This window comes from Drosophila guanche, unplaced genomic scaffold (genome assembly GCF_900245975.1).
Source record: "Drosophila guanche unplaced genomic scaffold, DGUA_6, whole genome shotgun sequence".
NCBI lineage: Eukaryota > Metazoa > Arthropoda > Insecta > Diptera > Drosophilidae > Drosophila > Drosophila guanche.
The window spans coordinates 384,442-405,876 of NW_022995755.1; the positions used below are offsets into that span (position 1 = coordinate 384,442).

At 47.7% G+C, this 21,435-nt stretch overlaps 1 protein-coding gene across 1 annotated transcript; it reads right to left on the reverse strand.

Annotated features, from left to right (window-relative positions):
- Positions 1-6,996: 6,996 nt before the first annotated feature.
- LOC117589764 (probable cytochrome P450 12e1, mitochondrial) lies at positions 6,997-8,985 on the reverse strand. Its single transcript, XM_034281953.1, has 6 exons — positions 8,869-8,985; positions 8,708-8,810; positions 8,390-8,633; positions 8,219-8,335; positions 7,709-8,162; positions 6,997-7,649 (listed from the first exon to the last, which is right to left on the reverse strand). Exons 1-6 carry the CDS (start codon positions 8,944-8,946, stop codon positions 7,059-7,061), a joined length of 1,587 nt encoding a protein of 528 aa, XP_034137844.1. The 5' UTR covers positions 8,947-8,985; the 3' UTR covers positions 6,997-7,058.
- Between the last annotated feature and the right edge of the window lie 12,450 nt (positions 8,986-21,435).

Consider the following 21,435-nt stretch of genomic DNA (forward strand, 5'->3'; position numbering starts at 1 on the left):
TTGACTTTTAACTATTATTTTTAGCAACCAAAAACGATCAAAAGAAGGTACAGCCTGTATGTATCCAGGAGAGAGTCTTTGTTTGTTGAACAATTTAGTAACGTATTAAAAAATACAGTCGAAACATATACAAATTTAAACATGATTACCCCATGAACACCCAAGTAAGAGCATCAACGCTTCGTTGTTTCGTTTAACATAGTTATACCCTTATCAGTGGTTGGTCCATTGATTGGTATGAGTAAATGCGTTTGTTGTTGTTGTATTTACTGCGTAGTTTGACAAATTTGAAATCACAGGCAAGTTAATAGCGAAAGAGCCAGAACCAGCACTAGACGATAATTGTGCAAATTTAAGGAAATGTGTAGCCCAGGGCCCAGACATCACTCATGAAGGGGGGGGGCAGAAGATGCTTAAAGTGAATGATTTTCATAGGCAAACTGTCATCATTCAGCTGGTGCTCGGACAAGAGAATCCACTCTCGCTACACGGACAGCTGTATCCACTCCGGCTGTCAGTTATTCGGTTAATTTTTGAGTTCCCGGGGAATATCTTTTGCAATATTCAAGAGCAAGCGTGCACCCTGGGCCACGTTAATAACTTATGTGGCTGGCTGACTGGCTGGCTGGCTGGGTTTACCTGTTCTCTTTTTGGTGTTACGGATTCCACTCTGCTGCTGCTCCTCCCCTGCTCCACGCTTCAAGCGAAACTGTCACATTTCAAGTTACATTTTTATTTATTACATTTATTATGAGAAATTCTGCATGCGCGCATACTCAAGTGTTGAAATGCAATAAAAGTGAGATGCCAACCCGCATCAGCCCCGCAATTCCAATCCCATTCGGAATCCCTTTCCCAGTCGCAGGTCCTGTGCCAGGACCCTGTGCCATTCCCGGCTACGTGCATGAATATTCGCTCTCACCTTTTTCTGTTCGTTTTTTCGCACTTTTTTCCATACGCAATTCGCATAATTTTACACACGAAGTAATTTTGCAGCACCCCACACAGATACACACACACACACACACATGGGACACAGTCACACACACATTCAGGCACTCACATAACTCACACACTCGCAACTCCTTTTGAATTTTCACACCAATTTTTCAACTCGACAAACCCGCTCCAAACGAAAAGCAACAAAAAAAATAGGGGAAAAGAAAAGGGGAAAAACAACAAAAAGGAATCCCCCCCCCCCCCCCCNCCCCCTCATCTCTGTGTATGAGAAGAAAATGTCAAGGGGATGCTGGGGCAACGGGTTGTCAAGGGAGGGAGGGACTATCATCAGCGTTCCATAGGAAACGCACGCTGATGTGCGAGAAAAACACATCCGCCCGACTGGAGCTGCAGATGGAAATGGCCATGTAGATGGAGAGATGGCAGGCAGGCGGCAGGCAGGCAGGCAGGATGGAAGCTGGGTGCTTGGAACTGAGGCGGATGGCGGAGGGCAGAAGGCGGCAGCCCACAATCCTCAATCGCATGGACAGTGCCAGTGGCAGTGCCGGGGCTGTTGGCTGTTGGCTGTTGGCTGGTTCGTCTTTTAGCCCAATTTGAATGCGCTGGCGCATATATCATTCCAGTTGACAGGACAATTCTCTTATCTGCGCAAAGCCAACACAACAGCCACGCCACAGTCAGAGTCAGAGTCAGAGCCACAGCCGAGCCATGGCCAGACCGAGGCCTGAAGCCAGACCAGAGCCCGGCCAGACCAGACCCAGAGCCAGTAGCCAGAGCCGTAGCCAGCTCCGAGCCTGCGAGCGGATTTTTTCGAGGTTCAGCTTCTGGCTAAATGAATATTTAAAAGTATGAAGAGTGAATGATGCCAAAGAGGAGGCCTTTGGGGTACCCTTTAATCAGTTTACACTCTCACCAAAAGCAGCAGTTAGTTAGTAGTTTAATCCATTATGCTTATGCATTTATTACCCCCGCCAAAAGTAATGAAGAGCTCACACAATCAATGCACATCCAAGGATTTCTGTGGACCATTAGTGGCACAAGTTTTGATGAAGTTGCAGTCACAACAACCATCTATTAGGGACCCGCAGCCGTACCAGTACGTGTGACCCATTTATCAAGCAGCAGCCCAAAGACAATCAAAATTAACGCACGACGACGACGACAAAGGCGAGGAGGTCTGGTCAATCACAATCTCGCTCCCATGCTCCCAGTAACTCCTGCACCTCCTCCCTGTACTACGTATGTGTGTGTGTGTGTGTGTGTGGGCTTGTAATTTGTACAAGCTGCTGTTGTCGTCGTTGTCATTAAAAAGCCATTTCGCCCATATATCATCGGTGGAGAAGGCATCCCACGCTCACGCCCACGTCCTGCCTGCCTGCCCTACTGCCTGCCCGACTGCCAGGCATATAAATTACTTTATGATATTGTTTTGAACCTGCGCGACAAATAATATTGTCAGCGATTCAAGGGGGAAGGTTGAATGGCGCGAAATTGGAGCGGAGTGAGAGAGAGAGAGAGCGAGGGAGAGAGCGGACCAGAGGTCATGTCGCCAGCTGGCAGCATCAAAAATTGAAAGTTTCTGCTCTCGAATTGAGATTTAGTCGAGCGAGTGAAGCGCTTTAACCGCACTTATGGCCCATTTGAATATCCTGTGATCCTGTCTGACTGCCACTTGGATTGGATTGGACTTGGGGTATAGCTTACAGCTTACAGCTTACAGCTGTGCGTGTGTGTCCGGGCAATAAAAATGTCAGGGGCAACTGTCACAGAGACAGACTTTTCTTCTTTTTGGACAGGGAGCCCTTTTGTTATCAGCCCAAAGAGAGAGAGAGACGTTGAGGACTGCGAACAGCCAACCGAGGGCTAAGGGCTGAAGGCTGAAGGAAGTAAGGACATCAGTGTCAATTCAATTTTATTTTCATTGTGTCATAACAATAACATAAAATTAAAATAACATAAAAAGGAAATTGAGGATGCATACACATTCTCGTATGGATGAAGTGTGGCGGCCAGGAAGGGCTTCTGCTGCTGGGGGGGATAGCGGTGCAAATCAACGCGGCGGAAAATCGTCAGGCAGTGTGTTGGTGGGGGAATGGGGTTGTGTTGTTATCCTTTGCTTACATTTCATCAGTGGCAAACATTTTAAAAAGGACAACAAACACACACAGAAAAGGGGAAAAGGAAGAATGAGGCATGCTACGGCACGGCAAAGCAAAGCAAAGCAAAGGAACGGAACTGAAGACAGCGGACAAAAGTTGTGCATAAAACAGGAAACGGAAACACATCAGCGTAACGGAAGTCAAAAAGTCGTCACATTCACATAACAATGATGGCAGCCGTCTCCTCCTGCTGCTCCAGCTGCTGCTGCTGCTGCTCCTCCTCATGGCAGCCCTCATTGTTTTGCCCTTTTTTTAGCCCCCATGGTGGTGGCGTGGAAGCTTTTCATGACGTAACAACATTTATGGCGTAAAGTAAGTAACGTAATAATGTCGCCAACAGTTGCCAAAAAAGAGAGAATCAAAGGCGGAGCACTGGACGATGGCAGCGACAATGGCTGCCCCCATTTGTTGGCTCTTCCTTTTTTCTGCTTATCCTTCTGCTCTGCTGGCCGAAACGGACTGGGTTCAGGATAACTCCGCTGTCTGGCTGCTGTTGTCATCGTGCCCGCCGTTGCCATTGTCATTGTCTTTTTGTCGTTGTCAGGAATTCATTTGGAAAATTAATAAAAATATATACACAACAGAGGCAGCCCCAGTGGGTGCGTGAAGCAAATGTAGGTGGCACTCTCAGCTCTCAGCTCCGTTTCGAGCTGATCCTGCGGGCGCTTTAAGTGTCACAGCTTTAAGAGTCCTGCGTCCGCACCCACTTAACCCCCAGTTGGAGCCTCAATTACTTTGGTTTCCCTGAGTGCTCGCAGCACATCATTAATGCCACACAATCTGATGAACATAATTCACCCGCGCGAATCGAACAATTCAAATTTTCATTCACTGCAGAACATTATCTTACCGCCCAGAAGGATATCCATCCAATTGAGGGGGGCGACAATTTTTCAATTTCCCCTGCCACGGCAGCGAGCGCTTATTTCGAATACAATTCGATTAGAAATGCTTTGCTTTTCGAAATAATAAATTAAATTTTGTGGCACTCCTAGTCCCACACCGCCCTGCAATTGCCAATGCCATTAACACCATCTAGGACTGGGTTGGCTTGGGGCACGCTTGCCGCCTGGCGGGGTGCAAAAGGTTGCGAAATTGCGAGACGAGCCTTGTTTGGGGAATTCCTGTGGCAACGGCCTGGAAATAGAAACGGAAAAAGCGAAACAGCGACACAGCGACACAGCGGCACAGCGCGGCATGCGACGCCGAATCAATTTCCTCCAAACAGAGCAGAACAGAACAGAACAGAACAGATCCTTAGAGCCTGCGAGGGCTTTTCTTAAAATAACAAAATTACTTTTTATATGCAACCCAAGTCAAGCCAAGCCAAGCCAAACCAAACCAAACCCAACCCAACCAAGGCGAGTCGTGCCACAGAGGCAGTGGCAACAGAATGCCATTGACAACCATTAATCATGGACGCCTGTCAGGGCGGGTTCACTGGCTCAGAGAGAAGCAGCAGCAGAGTGAGAGGTGTGTGTGTGCCCTGCCTGGCTGTCTGCTGATTGTCCTGCACTGCAATGTGTGTGGGGTTTGTTTTTTTTTTTTTGCTATTTTTTATTTCTAAACTTTGCCTTTTACATGCTAATGCATGGCAGTGGGGCTCAAGTCATGCTCATGCTCGTAGTCGGAGGCACAAGCTCGTGCCCCTGTCCTGGCCACGCCCAGCTGCGAAATTGACAAGCAAGCCGAGTGCGTTGTGTGACATGACACTTGCAAAGGACCAGGACCTGGTCGAGCAGTAGCCCAGGATCCTGCTCTGGAGCTGGGACGTGGGCGTGTGCCAAGGCAGGAAGGCAGGCAGGAAGGCAGGCAGGCAGGTTATGTATGCCATCATTAGACGTGGTCCGTTTGCCACGCCCGTGCTGTTGCAAATTGGCAGCTCGGCAATGGACGGCCATCATGTCAAGTTGGACAAGAAGATGGGTGGAGGGCAGTGGGGCAGAATGCATGTATCTGCGCTCGCTCCCTGCTCTCATGTTGATGGCAAGTCAAAGTTCAGTGCGAAAAGCCAAAATTCCAATTGCCAAGATGCAAGTGGGAGGTGGGTGGAGCCATTGCCGGCTGGGAGACATTGCCTAATTGCACAGTTTATGGGGTTGCAGGTTGCAGGTTGCAGGATGGTGCACGGTGCATGCTGCATGTCTGGGTGCATGTCATAAAGTGCAAATGTTGGCCTGGCCCCGCCTGGAGGCAGCCATCGAAAATTGCGAATTTCCCGCTGAAACTGTGATTTGTGTGTGCTGGCTGATGCTTGACATGCATTTTCAATTTAAAGGACAACACCTCACAGACCCCAAACCCCATCCAGAATGCAGTTCTCTCTTCTCTCTGTGCATCTGCTGGCCAATAATGAATTCCATTCGTTTTGTCTGCCCCACAGCCACCCAGCCATCCCAGCCATCCCAGCCGACACTGTTCATTTATGCAATTGCAAATGCATTTTGTTCTCGGCCAAAGTTGCGAGTTCCAGCCAAGGAAACGTGACGGAGCAGGACCATACCTCCAACCTCATCAGGCACGATAAAACTTTATGCACTCTGCAAAAGGAGCCACTACGGAGCAGCAGAGAACCGGAGGACTGGAGCACTGGTGGACCGGAGGACCGGACTCAGCATTGACATTTCAAGTGGACCCCATCCAGCGGGGGCTCACGGAAGCGCCATCAGAATAGTTTTAATAATGCACAAGACGACGGCACAAACGAGTCCAACTAAAGTCTGCAGCATAAAATCCAGGACATACGAGGACGAGAACGGTTCACAGTAGCAGGACGAAGGGTACAGGCGGGGTCAGGAGGGGCCAGCCCAGGCAGATAAGACCGGCACTGTCCTGTCCAAGTGCTGGCCAAGTAAAGGAAAGAAATGCTAGGGAACAAGAAACTGAAGGGGAACCTGTACCGGGAACATGGCACAGCGATGGCGGACGGAAGAACAAACATGAAAATTCAATGCAACTTTGTCTATTCGATGTCAAAATGAATACTTTTGCATTATTTATGTCGGCGCATTTGTTTGTTCAACTACAACCGATAACGAAGGCAGTAGCGGGGCGAAGGGGGCCAGTGGGGTAGTGCAAAAGAAATGAGGGGCACAGGTGACGTACCCATTGAATGTCTGTAACGAATTCCGCCCCATATTTAAAGCTTTAAGTGGAGAGCATGGAGGAACGTGGCTGACAAATGTGGAAGAGATCGGTGCTCTAATTTATTGCATACTTTCAGGCGGAGTCAAACAATTCTACATGCAATTGTTTGTGTAGAATTCTGTGTAGAATTCATGTAAGAAGTTCTTTGTGTGTAATGCAATTGTGTTAATATTTAAAATAACTAATAGAAATGAGCTGAATGAAGTGAAGTTCGGCTGAGTTACTTATTCATTGATTCTTGCTAGACATTATCTTGGATTGTTTCCATGGCTGTACCTCTAAAGTACGAGAACAAAGTACTTGCAGTGATGAATATGTTCCTTGAGAAACCTTTTCTGCTGATTTATTCCGCAAAGTTATAACACCTCACTCCCCACATTCGGATTTCTTCATCAACAAACAGGAATTAGATAATCCTTTTCAGATAACCTCCCTATACCTACACCATTCTCTGTTTACCCAACACATGTGTGGAATACATTGGAATTTGGAATACTTTCACTCCCTCATGCCGCTTCAGAGACCTCTTCAAGAGATGTTCTTCTGGTGACTTCCAGCCAGTCAAGTGTCCACTTCAGATGGTCCGGCGAATGGCATTGTAATTTTGGGACAGCCATAAAAATACGCAGAGGCAGCGTCGAGTGGTGAATGTTGGTGTAATGTGCTGAAGAGACAGGACACTTCAGTCAGGACATGTGTATGAGTCCGAAACCACTTGAAAGTCTTTAGCTGTCTGTGAAGTGCATTTATTTGGTCATTCCATTCTTATATGTATCCGCATCCCCCCCTTCATTACTCCTCCTTGCGGTCCACAAACTTAAACTTGAAGGGAATATTCGGCTGAACAAAGAAATGAGTCTTGAAGGCATTCTCAATGGGATAGTCGAAGCCAATCTCAAAGTTCCTCACCAGCCGGGCGACGGCTATCTCCAGCATCATGTCCACGATCCGCTTGCCGGCGCAGGCCCGCGGCCCGAAGCCAAAGGGCAGATACATGAAGGGAGTGGCCGTCTCTCCTACCAGCCTCGAGCTGGACTCGTCACGCAGCCAGCGCTCGGGCAGGAACTCCCGCACCCTGGGTACATACTTCTCCAAGTTGGCCATCTGATAGTTGGCCGCTATGGCCACATCGGTGCCTGCGACGATGCGATAGCCACTGAGTACCACGTCGTGGGGCATGCGGCGCACGGTGCCCGGTCCAATGGGATAGAGGCGAATGCCCTCCTTGATGCAGGCCCGCAGATAGGGCAGACTGCTCATGTTCTCCATGTTCAGGGGCGAATCCTTGGCCGGCAGTATCGGCTTGAGCTCCTCGAGAAGTCGAGCCTGCTTGTCGGGGTTCTTGGCCAGACTAAGCAGAATGCCACCCAGGCTGACGAGGGTCTGCAAAGGAAGAGGATTACTTACAGCTGCATCAATCGGAGAATCGGAGTTGAACCTACCGGATCTGCGCCAGCAAAGAGAAAGTCCATGGCAATGATGATGGCAGCTTGGCGATCGAAGCGAGCTAACTTCTCCAGCAGACTTGCCTCCAATCCCACATCCGAGGAAATTTTACCAGCCTTGACATCCTCCTCGATGCGCTTCAGCGCCTCCTCAATGTGAACGCAACAGAAGTCCGTGATGGTGTCCAGGGAGCGCATCAGTCGCGTGAACTTTGGCACTGGCAGATACTTCCAGATGGGCGGCAGCATGTCCAGCTGGAAGCCCAGCTCGGTGACGTCTTGCAGGGCAGCTTTTAGCTGCTTGGCCTCCTGGCTGTCGCGGTTCTCGCCCAGCAGACCCAGATGGGTGTTGAGAGCCACCGAGCCTATGGATTCGATTACCAAGTTGCGAATGTCCTCGGTAAAGTCATCAGGCATTTCCTGGCTAACCGGATCGCGGATGAGGCGAATGCTGCAAGACACAAGACTCGGAAATTGAGCAGACCAAGTAAGGAGAAATCCACTCACCGTTCCAGAAACTCATCGCTGACCTGCACGAGGTTCTTCAGGTACAACTTGGCATTGCGGGGCTGCAGCAGGATCGGATTTACAGCCGTTCGCAACTTGCCCCAAGCAGGACCATTCCTAATTGAGTGATAAATGTCAGAAAAGGAGCCCGAAGAGCTGCTTCAAACTCACCCAGAGACCAAGCCGTCGTACTCCCCAAACACCTCTGGCCTGCGCTTCTTTCTGAAGTATTCGACAGTGGTGAAGTTTCGTCTGTGTGGCCACTGGCCCTCGTTGCGGAAGACCTTCGCATAGTCTGGGGGGTTCATGGTCAAGACCATGTCGGTGCCCGCAAGGCTGGGCAAGCGAAAGAGCCCTCCATACTGGCGACTCAAATCCAGAAACATTTCATGGGTGGGCACATTTTGGTAGCGGCCTGCAGCGGGAATTATGCAGATCAATCAGCGAGAGAGCTTTTCGGCAAAAAGCTTTTGTCCACTTCTCACTTACCGCCCGGCATAAAAGCTCTTATCATGTGGAACTTAGTTGGACCCGGCACCTCCGAATAGGGCTTAGCCTGCTCCAAGCTAATCGTTTCCACAGCTGTAGAAGTCTGCAAAGTTTAACAATAAATGTTTATAAAAGTGTTAACTAAATGTATATCTACTCACTTTGCTGGCCACATTCCTATACAGCTGATAGATCTGCCACGAGGCCTGTCTTCTTGCGTTCAACTGCAGCGACAACATATTGAAGACTGCTCACTCGCTTCATTTCTTTAATAAACCCAGTGCGAGAGAGAGAAAGCTCTGGCAAAGCTCTCTCAGCATGAGATAATTTTATTAATTTTGTTTATGTTTTTCATTCTTTGCCTCTCTATTTTGGTTTGTTTATCTGTGCGCGCTTTTTGCTAGCTTTATTCGTATTTTGATTAATACGAACAAAATTGATTAACTTGACCTTGGGATGTGGTCTAAAAAGCTTTACTAATTATTTAAATAGATCCAAATGATGACACAACTTTTATCTATCCAAGTTATGCATTTGTACACTCTCCACTACTAAGATCCGCTTTCACTTCTTTCGCTTTAAAAATCTTGCCCCAAACTAAACCCAGAGGCAGAAACAAAATTCAAGCCTGTCACAAACAGCACACAGGGCAGGGTGATGGGGGGGGTGCAGCAGACAAAGGCAATATCTGCCGTGACAGAAAATCTATATAGACGCGGCCCAGACTAACGGGGGCTATAATAAAATCGATTTTTTATGTTTTGGGCAAGTGACGGGCAAGGACGCGTGGCATCGGGTCTGCCGTCTCCCGTCACGCGTCTCGACCAGCGGGACCCATAAATATGGGCACACAAACACACACCGCGCTCGCCACTCTCCACTCGCACACAGACAGCGCGGCAGACGACAGCTGATGATGGGGCATACAAAAGTTGACCTCGACTTTGAGCTGTCAAAGGCAGCTAACTAAACTGACCTAAACCAACAAAAATCAACTTTTGCCGCCTAAACACCAGGCCCTGAGCATGACGGGCCCGCAAAAGGGAGAGTCCGCCAAGGGCAGTGATGGGTGGGTAAGCGGGGAAGCGGGGAAGTAGGCGTTTAAATACAAAATATCAGCATGACGCAATGATTTCCGGTCGTAGTGAAAATGAAACCTGTTGGAATCAGGAGCCGAGAGACGAGAGAGCCCAGAGTACTGGTAGCTGGGAGCTGGGCTGCCATCGCTGTTGGCAATATAAACAAATTCAATTTGACAGCTGACAGCAGAGACGACGAGAAGAAAGGAGACCCAATAGAGAGAGATAGAGAGAGAGTGAAAGGGAGAGAGAGAGAGAGAGAGAGAGAGAGTTACACACACATACAGTAACAACACAAAAGCCGCAAGTAATAAAGTTTTACGATCTGTTTTACGGCGACGCGGCACGTGCAACTAGGCCCAGCAGCATCGAGAGGGACATAGATGAGGGGGGGGGGGGGGGGGGGGGGGGGGGGGGGGGGGGGCTGCCGCGGGGTTGCAACATAAATTTAATGAAGCTAAAAGTGAGGCGCAACAACAATGCAAACAACCCACACACAAACACAAGCGCAGCCATAGAGCGAAAGGCACATGTTGAGGCTGAACGGAGGCTGCGGCAATAAAAGTAAAATAAAAGTAAATTGTTCAAGGACAGCCATATTTTATGTTATTATTTTACAAACAGCTGACTGCCATAGAAGGCAAAAGAGAGAGTGAGAGAAGGACAGACAGTGTTTGCCAACGGAAAGGGACAGTCATTTATTTTGCAACGAAATTTTGTACAAATTTCGCCGCATGTCGCCAGAAAGGGGGGGATCCTTATACAGGTCCTGCTGCTGCTGCTGCTGCTGCTGCTTCTGCTGCTGCTGCTTATCCCACTAATGTGGCTATTCCTGCCGACACAAAAATGTCAGAAGCACTCCAAGAGAAAGGACTTTGCCACTGTGCTTGCCACAAACGCCATTGATGGATGATTCTTACTGGCCCCTTGCCATGCTGCCATCCTGCTTTCTGCAGCCTGCTCCATCCGACATTCGTGTGGCAAAATAAAAGCACTAAAACTTTGCAATTTGTATGGAATACATCAGGACAGGACAGGACAGGAGTGGAGTGGAGCAGCCAACGAAACAGCCACCAAAAGTTGCCGTGGTCCCAGACGCAGACATGGGCCAGAAAGAGGCGGCACGACACACGACGCACGACTCACGGTGTGCCCCGAGTCCGTCCTGTTCCGAGTTTCCAGTTGTGAGTTCTGAGTTATAGAAACCCATAACCTGCACTCCTCTCTCTACCTTTCTCTGTCTCTCTTTTCTTTCTCTCGCTCTCTTTTTGCTCTGGCTCTGGCTCTGGCTCTGGCGCTGAGTGGAGCGCGCTTTATGATTGCCAGGCATAAATAAGCGGCAAAAGCACCCCAATGACGATGAGGACAACGAGGGTGGTGGTCCTGTGGGCACTGCCAAAGTGCACTTCCTGTGTCCTTTCACTGCTTTGCCACCAATTGCTGCCAGCAGCAGGAGCAGGAGCAGGAGCAGCAGAGCTTGCGCTCTGGTTCCCGGCTCGGGTTCACCTGCCTTAGCCGACTCACTGCCGGCCGTGTCCTTTTTATCCTGTGCACTCTAGCATTGGGGCTGTCAACGCCGCCGACAGCTGGATAAATGTGTATCTATGTGTGTACAGCTTTGCCCGCTGCCCGCTGCCCCCTGCCTCTCCTCCTGGGGCATCCCTCTGCACGCCCTCCTTCTATGGTGATGTTTGTCTGCGCATCTTCTCTCTGCGGCGGAGTGGGAGCTGTGTAGGTTCGTGGATGATTGTTGGTTGAGGCAAAGTAGCAATTCATCATAGAAAATGGCGGAAGTAATCGCCCCTTTATGGGGGTGTGTGTCTGTGTGTGTGTGTGTCAGTCTCTTATTTGGGCATCAATTAAAACCCAAAAGCGACGTATGATAATGCAACTTTAAGCGAATTTAAGAGCAAATAAAATTCAGTTAATCTTTGCAAAATTAAAGCACAAATAAATATCTGCTGTTTGCTGCTGTTTCTATTCCTTTATGATCTGCCATGAGTCGGTCACAAATCCAACTACTTAACACTTCCGCAGACAGATGGAACTATAACCATCAAATGACACTTGCCACACCCTCAAGCATCCGCAGTGCCTCTTGGCGACACGAAAAACGCATCACCCAGTCACATAAAGTGCCCATGCCACATTTTACTACAGAGGATAGGGAGCAGAGGGCAGACTCATCAAATTTGGCTTACGAGTCTGGGCATTTAGTTAATTTTAAATGCTGATTAGCGCAGTTTAGAGCGCCTCAAATGGAGGCGGTAATGGCAGACCTTGAAAGTCAAGTGCCACAGCAAAACCCGAGACCCAATGCCCAAGTGGATTCGGCAAGAGCCCAGCAGCATATGTGAAGGGTAAATTATAATTTTATTATCATTACCAGCGGGGCTGGAGTGTCTTATCAGCAAAGTTTTACGAGGCCACAGATCGCATAGGGGTCGGTCATGTTCTCGCTCTGTCTCTGTGTCGCTGTTATCCTTTGCCAAATGAAAATAAACTGTAGCTTAAAATGTTTACGATGCGTTGACGACATCGTCAGGGGTCAGGGGCTGGCCCACTCTCTGTCTGGCCCGTGCGGGTTTATGGCTCTTTTATGCGCTTTTTATGCTTCATTCCTAACCTCAATTTAATTGTTTAGCCGGTGACAATCATTACCCCCAACATATGTACTCTCGGAGAGACAGGCAGTGGCAGACGGACTGGCTGGCCGGGGCTCTCTGAGTTTTACGACTCTAAGGAGCTGTCAATTTGATGTCCTCAATGTGCCATTGACAAGAATGCCCTCCCACATCCACACACCCATCATTGTTGTAATAAAAACATGAAGATTACACTTTATGGCCATGACGAACTCGTCGGAAGTTGTAAAACACTCAAGTGTAATGATGCCAGAGCTTTGCATCCGCCTCGACTTTGACTTCGCCACCGACACTTTCCCTTCTACTAAGTTTTGGGACGCCGACTGCTACTGCGGGTGTGAAAACTAACGCCAGGCTTTTCATTGGCAGCTGCTTCCTGCGCTCGAGAAGGACTCATTTAACGACTCTGCGATTTACGATGATAACATCTTCGATGCATCCAGTCGCTTATTACTTTTCTATTACATTATAATTTACAGCATTTGATGGCTGCTGGATTTTTACGTTCATTAAATGGCGATGCACAGATTTGTCATTTGGCTTGTTAAATAAAGCGCAAAATTTACAGGTTGTCAAGAAGGGAATCTCCCATCTACCATCTACCATCTTCCATCTCCCATACACTTCAGCACTGAGAAATCCTGGATGGTAGTCGTAAAAGCATTGAGCTATTTGTGCTGCTGCCTTTTTTTATAGCCAAGCTGTTGGATAACAAAATGTGGTCGCCATCCTTAGCCTTGATCCCTTTTCTGGCCAGGGGCTTGAAGGTGTAAAAATGTTCTTGCCATTACTGTTATTGTTTTTACTGCCAGTCTTACTGCTTTCTGTCTGTATCTCAGTGCTGGAGTTGGTCCTGGTCCCGGTTCTGCCGCTCGTCTTGCCATTCCTTGGCGCTGTTTATTCAAGCGCGAAAATGGATTCGTTTTTTACGACTTGATTATTATGACTCCGACTGCGTTTGATTACAAATATTATGCCAGAGAATGGCCCCCAGCCAAGGGGCACTTTGCTCTGCTTTCCCATGTTTTTGTTTGTTGCTTTTTATTCTAGGTTTTGTAGTGCTGCTCACTGAAGTTGCAAATGGTTTTGGTTTTTGATTTTGTCGAGCAATTTGTTGCTTATGTTTATAAATGAGGCATCGTTCGATGCAGTCACACCAAAGTCCCTGGTCAAAGAAAGCGAGTTTGAAAGAATGAAACCTGGATCAAACACTATGGTCAATGCTCTTGACTTTGCTTGAGGTGTCTCCAAATATTTGCTTGATTAAATTCTGCACCCTGTCCCTGGCCAGGACAATGAAGCTGCTGCTGGCCCGACACTCACGATGGCATGAAGAAACAATTTTCCTTGGCTTCTTGTGGAGAAAAGTGCAATAAAATAAAATTAAATCTGCAATTTTGAGGTTTTTGTGTGGGCCATAAAAAGTGTCTGCAACTGTGTCTGGGCTCTGGCGTGGCTGTCTGGACGAAGGTCTTACCTTTGACCCAGCTAAGCGGCAGCCATGCAAAAACTTCTGCTTCAACTGCAGCTTGATTAAAAATTGAAACAACTTTGCAAAGTCTTTGGCAGCAACAACAGCGAGCATTGCCCTGTCAAGGAACGTTTTATGTGGAGGGAGTTTCATCAAAAGTTGCTGAGATACTTTGCAGAAATGCAATCGAAAGAGAGTCTTACTCCATGGCTAATCAATGCAGCAGCAGCTAAGCCAAGGACCGACCCGACCCTCTTCTGGCTACGCTGCTTCGCATAATTTTGATGGAAAATTCTGTATTCAAAATCCGAATTCAAATTTGTTCACGCTGATAAGGTTGTGGTGGCCAAAAACTCCTTCGAGAGCAACCAACGCCTTCAGCTTATCAGCTGGAAAGATGGGGGAGGGCGGATGAACTGGAGACAAAGGCTTGGGCCCCCGGATGAGTGATGGCCGCCTCGACGCCCGCGAGCATCCTTTTGGTATTTTATACGCTACCTAACAGATAAGATTACCAAGCCATCCCCTGACTTAGCTCTACCCGCTGGCATTTTCAATGAAAAATGAGTTAATTAAAGCCACGTTCTGAATGCCAAGGCGATCAAATTCATTTGGCAAACTTTTCCCTCTGCCTTCCCCCCAGATAAAACTGTAAAATGCTAAACATTCAAATTCCTTTCGGTTGATGCGGATGCTGATGCTGCTGCTGTTGTTGTTGCTGTTGCTGGCTGTCCAAGGCGCTTATTAAATCAAGTTAATAACTTTTAGAGCCGCAATAAAAGTGTCAAAGATTATAGCATAGTTATAAGGGCAGCCCCGTGGCTGAAGCGGATCCATTTTGGGGCCTTTGACTGGCGAAAGCAATTAAATTCGGTTTAATTACGACGCATTTTTGTTTTTCGCAACCCAGGATGCCCGGATGCCAGGAAGCCCAGGATGTTTGTTTATTTCAACGCCTCGGATGATGCTGCTCGGATCGGAATGGCTCGCTCGCATCGCCTCGGCCTGCCTCAGATAAAATGGCAGACAAACGCGCAGAGCCGGAAAATTTTTGTGACCAATGTCGTCGTTGTCGTCGTCTCCCCATTCTCTCTGCATCTGCTACACATATCCTTTCGCTCGTTTTGCATGCACAGCAGTTGCTGGTGGAGATTGCCCTGCCATCACCCTGGGCCGGACCTGTGCCCGTGCTCGGGCATGTTTATCTGCACGCAGACAGATACGCCGCCTGTCGCCCAAAACGGGGATGAGCAGCAGCAGCAGCAGCAGCAGCAGCAGCAGGAACATGCACAAGGAGCAGGAGAAGGAGCGACTCTCGTGGCTGCTATCCGGGCAGTGTGTGCAAATGTTGTGCGAGCCATTAATCACACGATTTCATGAATACATCAGCCAGTGAGGCGCAGAGTCAGCCAGACGATGTCGACGACGACAGCACCAAGACTAGGACGAGCACACACACATACACATACACATAGACAGACACAGACACACACACACACACACATGACAAACATAAACGCAACAAAACGAAACGACTCAAAAATCTTATTTTCAGCTCATGTTGTGCTCGTTTGTTATTGTTTGCCACCGCCAAACATCGAAGGAGTGGAAAAAGGAGGCGGTTTGGAGACGGAATGGGTACTTTTGGGTTGGTGGGGAGAGTGTGCTCCAGAGTAGGAGTGGCAAAAGGGATTCTGTTGTGTCCAGAAGGGTCAAGGCGGGTTCCAGCTTCCAGTTGCATTAATGACATCGACGATGAGGAGGAGAAGGAGAAGGCGGCGGAGAAAATGCAGCAACAGACATAGAAGTGGGGACAAGCAGTAGTAATGGCAGAAGCTGGAGCTGGCTGTTCGGAGGGTGGACAACATGTGCAAGTCGAAGGCAGAGTCAGTCACTCAAACGGGCTGTGCCTGTGGCTGTCCCTGGATCTGTGCTTGTCAGCGGTGTTCCTTTACTCTGCCATTTTAGGTTTACTTTTCCCGGTCTTTTTTTGTTGTTTTTAGTTTCCCTGCCGATGGTTTTGTTCCTCTTAGTGAGAATTTTGTGGTCGAAAGCCAACGTTTTAGATCTAGATCTGTGTCCCGTTGCATACCCTGTGGAAAGGAGAAATTTAATGCTTAAATGAATTATAAATTGAAGAACAAATACACATATTTATTACAACTGAAGAACCTTCGTATGCAGCTTGTTTGACCGCATAAATAGGATACATTAAAGAGCGTCTAAGCATTCGGCCTGATCTAACTTTCCTGTCAAACCCTTTCCGTATAAGGAAGTGTGTGAGAGTGGGCGTGTCTGAGCTGTGCAGCTGTGCCCCATCCCTTGGAAAACTTTAAATTCGGATCAGTTTGTATCTGGGTACATGCCATGGAGTACTTTTCCAGGCAGCTGACAATTTTGTACTCAAATAAAAGTTGCAGCCAAAAAACTAATTAAGCATGCGAATTTTTTTGTTGAAAAGTTTTTGCATTTGGTTTCTGTTTCTCTTCGTGTGTTCTGAGTTCTGAGTTTTGCGTTTTGGCTGTGGGGCTGTGGGGCTGTGCTGTCACCTTCCACGCACAAAAGTTACGCCAATTTGGCAGCTCATTTGCGAAAAATCCCTTAGCACATTCAGGCTGATAAACATTCCAAGGAACTTTTAAATACAACAGCAGCAGCAGCAACAGCACCAGCGCCAGCAGGAGGCAACAATCCCTTCGCTTTATGTCCAACACACACACACGTTGGGGCACACACTCATTTCCGCAGGAGACAAAGTTTTCTTTGGCGGCTTTAAAATAAAGTTTTTTATATTTTTAATTAGATGCACATGAGGTTTTACTTAACAAAACTTTTGACATCCAACCTACCCACCACCACACACAGACACACACACACATGCACACACACACACACACACACACACACACACACACACACACACACATACACACTCACGGTTATGGCATCTTTAATGCACGGCTATATTCAACGAGCTTTTGCACTTTGCATGCGCCACTTCCGACTACACCCCCGACTACACCCCCGTCTGAAATGCTGCAACTTCCGTGCCCGTTGCGCCAAAAACTTTGCCAGCAAAGGCTGAGGCAACACCCAAAAACAGCAACATCATTGAGGAAAACAAAAGAGTTGCTGAAATTTTTACAGACACACACATCCTGACACATTCCTTTCCTTGCCTTGCCACCGACTTTAGTTACAGTTTTTTTCTGTGCTTTTTTATAATTTCCAACGCCCACCCACCCGACCGCTCTGATTGGGCATATCAGGAAAAGTTTTGTCCGAAAAACACCAAAGTGGAAATTGCTTGAAATCGGCTTAACCCAACGGGTGGTGGGTGGTAAGAGCGGGGAGCTTCTGCTGCAGGTAAATGTCAAAATTGATGCCGCTCAAAATGCGCCAAACTTTACACCGACTGCTCTTCTGCTGCTACTAGTTTTCCCTGCTTATTTTTTGGTTGTTATTTGTTATTCTTTTTTCTGTACACAGGCAAATGTCCAAAACAACAAGAGGCAAAGTTTTGCATTGTTCCAGAGCAACGGAAACCGAGCCACGTCTCAGTTGCTGCTCAACCCCTTCACACAATTAGCCACTGGGAGGACAAGTCCAAGCCGAAGCCGAAGCAGACCAGACCAGAGTCAGGCCAGAGCATGGCACAGTTGCCAACTTGGCTTTAGGCATGGGCTTAGCCTAATTAAAAATATAAAAAAATGAGATGTCAGCGTCACATTTTGTGGCTGCCGCTGAAGGCAGCCCAGAGAGGGCGAGGCAGAGGCAGAAAGGAGAAAGTTGTTGGGGAGAGGGAAAATTTTTAAATTGAATCAACTTGAGTGCTCATAAATTGTTCTATGGCTCCGCAAAGAGCTGGAAGGATTCCGGGAAGGATTTAGCATTGCGTCAGCGGCAGACCCAGCTCAGGCCAGCCCAGTGGGTAGACCCCAGGTGGAACTGAGAGACTCTAACGCCGCACTGATACTGACACTGATACTGACATTGTGGCAAGTTTCGGTTACAGCTCAATCAGCACGGGGAGCAGCCTTGGCGGCAGCAGTTGCAGCCATTTTAGCCCGCTGCTTGCTGGCTTTCATAAAGATTTCCATTTTGCCGTGCAAGTAAATCGAGTTGCCTTATTGCAAGTTTTGCCAGAAGATTTCCGAGAAAGCCAATTAAGTTGTCAGTCAATCAGGCAGGCTCTCTCTCGTCTCCCAATTGCTGGAGGTAGCACTCTCAGACCTCGGCTAGACACAGCCAATTAATTACATTTACCATGTTTCCCATACGCAAAGAATACCGACTGCCTGCCGAGCAGCCAAAGCAGCCAAGTTGTTGCTGCTGCAATTTAAGGTAATCAAAAAAGCGATGAAGTTGGGCAAAAAACACAAAGAAAATGTTGACATTACACAGACACAGATACACAGAGAGATACTTAGATGGTACGCAGCGTGTCGCGTGGTAATTTAAATTTTAATTTTGATCTTAATCTCTTAATGCGAAATAAAATGCCGCACACTGGTGCCCGCAGTCGCAGTCGAGCACGAATCGTGTACGGCAGCGGGTAACGGATGGGTGCTGGGGCAATCAGCGACGCGGCAGCACTTCCGTTTACACCTCGCTCTCTCACCGAGAGATACATACACACATACATAAGTACATTCTTATCTAGACAGTCACAGTTGGCTTCTAATTTACATTTGCCGCTCCGCCTGCGTTCTTTCAAGCTCCCTTTTCTTGGTTCTTTCTCTGTGGCTTTTGCCACATTTTCATTTCTTATAAAAAAATGTTATTTATGGCACTTGGTCCAGCAGGTAACTTCATCAAATGAGAGTCTAAGCAGACAGTTGTCAGTTCTACTGAAGTTGCTGAAAGAATTTTTCGTTAATATTCAATAGAAAACTAATATTCTGGATAAATTTGAATACAAATAATATTTTATTGCCCTTTACAAGTATGTAGCTGGAAAATCAAACTAAAAATCAGAACAGAATTCCGCAAACAAATAAACAGTAAACAAAAACAGACCTAAATACAGGCCAGGCTGTCTGTAATGCCTAAAGATCTGATGCTGGCAATCTTCAGTGTAGGCCCAACCAATCCCTGTGCCAAAATCGTTCAAATCTCCCAGCAGAGCAGCCGTCCCCGGGAATACAACTTCGTTGTTGGTTCTTGTTTCTGCTGCTGGTGCTGCTGCTGCTGCTGCTGCTGTCGTGCAGAGCCGGGGTTAAGCTCGAGCACTTAGCCAACTGAAAATTAAACAGAAAATGTCATGCATTTTGCATTTGAATTTGGCCAGGAATAGCACCCTCCCCTTCTCCCGCTTAGCCCTTGACTGCCCACAATTGTATTAGGATATCCCCCGGACCGTTATTTGGATGTTTCTCTTTCAGTTTCAGTTCCCTCTTTCGAGTCTTTCGAGTCTTTCGAGCTATTATACAAATGGTCATATTTAATTCGTTCTGCTGGCAATCGAAAAAATCCTCTTTCCCCACCATTGCGTGCATGTGCGTGTGTGCCCCTCGCCACCCTCTACCTGAGTGTGCGTATCTATGTTGACATTGTACTAAGTCCCGTGTCTAATCTGTGGCAATAATGCTGCATATAAAAAGATAAAGTTTCGCAGTGGACAATGTAGGTAAGGTGACCATAAACTTGTATGATTTGTTTTATGGCCAACCGAGGACGTTATTATTGCTAAGAGGCACGCCCACGCCCACGCCCACGCCCACACCCACCGCTCCCTGCCCCTGTCCCACAGGTAGCTCGTCCTTTGGGTATTGAAGATACACAAACCGAAAAAAGAATGCTGCAATAATGGAAACGGGGAATACGGGATACGAGGAGGATGCTCCTGCAGAGTGGGAGAAGTCAATAAAGCATAATGTGAGCACGTTTTTAATTGGCGCTTGCTGAAAGCTGCCATCCAGCCACCCCCCTCGCTCAGCTTCAACGCTGCTGACCAGAAACCAATTAGCGGCAGTTCCACAACCTGTGGGTGTGTTGTGTTCGTGTGGGTGTGTGTGTGTGTGTGTGTGAGTGTGTGTTCGAGGGTGAGTGAATGGCAAAGTCTAATTACGCTTCAATTGCGCCACTTGCATTTAGATCGTTAAATTATGGAAATTTTTTGCAAGGCGCATTTCTTGCGCTACGTAAAAAGTCGCTGGGGGATTGCGGAATGTATAGACGTGTGCACTGCACAAAAAATCTATGAGCTATATAGAATTTGTCACTATACATTTGAAAATTTATCAGCAGCCACAGCTGCGGTGTTCCTCGCGGAAAAATTAAGTTGGAATCAATGTTAGCAATCGGATAATCGTGGAACTTCCTTCCTTCCTTCATAAATGCAATTAAAAATTTAACAATATTCCTGTATAGATATAACTCTAAATTTTTCTTCCAGTGCATGCACCTTTGAGTATATACTTTTGTTCCTTCTTGTGCATGTGGAAGTGTGTTTGGGTAGCAATTTTAATTTCAAATTGACAAAGCGCAATTAGCCAGCATCCTGGCCTTAGTCAGTGCCGTTTGCTGCCCGCCAATGCCAATGCTCAGCCACCCCCTCAGCCACCCCATTACGACTCAATTCCTGGCCAAGTAGTCCTGGCCTTAATGTATTTTATTGACGTTGCCGGGGTTATTGCATTGGGCATAAATTAATTTCACGACGCGTAAATTGAGCAGTTTTTGACACGGCCCACCTAGAGAACCCCTCCTGCACCTTGCCCCTGTACCATTGGTCCCACAAAGCCAATTATGTGGAGCTGTATTTCCTTCTTCCTCCTCTCTTTTTTTTTGGGTTTTGGTTGCTGTTTGTGTCCTGGGCCTGGGTGACAATTTTGCTGCTGCTTACCTAAGATTTTCCCTCTGTCGTAATTGTGTGCCACACTGCAAACCATTAATTCTCGTTAGCGTCCGAAAAAGCAGCAGCAACCGCACCAACAACAGCAACAACATCGGCAACATTGCGGAGTGGCAAAAGCAATAACATGAAGAGTCGAGACGGCTGGCAGAGGCGGGAGGAGGTGGCAGCCTGGTCAGCAGCTTGTCAGCTTCTTTGGCTTGGTTTTCATATTAATTTAGTTGATTTTTGTGTGAATTAATTAGGCAAAAGGTGAAAATGAAGATGAATGTTTTAATTAGGCTACGGGCCGTACCCCGCCCCTCCTGGCGAGCCCTGTAGGGGCGGGGGCGAATGAGGCACGCGGATTTGAATGTCACACGCGGCCCGGAACCCCATCCACCCCATCCACCCCATCCACGTAGTCATGCAACACTTTAAGGGACCTTTAAAAAGGCAATCCGAAATTGGGTTCCTGGCCGGGCTTGGACCGGGAAAATGGCAGAAAATCCCCGGCAAAGGCTTAAGCAATGTCTGACAAAACACCTGAGACATTCAATTATATAGCCACGCGCGAGGCCCCAGAGCTCGGGATGGAAGCGGAGAGGAGCGGAAAGATGGAGAAGAAAAGGCAGCCACTGGGAGACACAGGAGTCCGCGTTTCGTTGGCTTATGAAATTGTCAACCAACTGTGCTGG

Coding starts and splice junctions, on each gene's coding strand:
- LOC117589764 (XM_034281953.1), bottom strand. CDS start 8,946: ATGTTGTCGCTGCAGTTGAACGCAAGAAGACAGGCCTCGTGGCAGATC. Junction 8,163..8,218: donor AGCGATGAGTTTCTGGAACG/GTGAGTGGATTT, acceptor TGTGTCTTGCAG/CATTCGCCTCATCCGCGATC. Junction 7,650..7,708: donor TCTTTGCTGGCGCAGATCCG/GTAGGTTCAACT, acceptor CTTCCTTTGCAG/ACCCTCGTCAGCCTGGGTGG.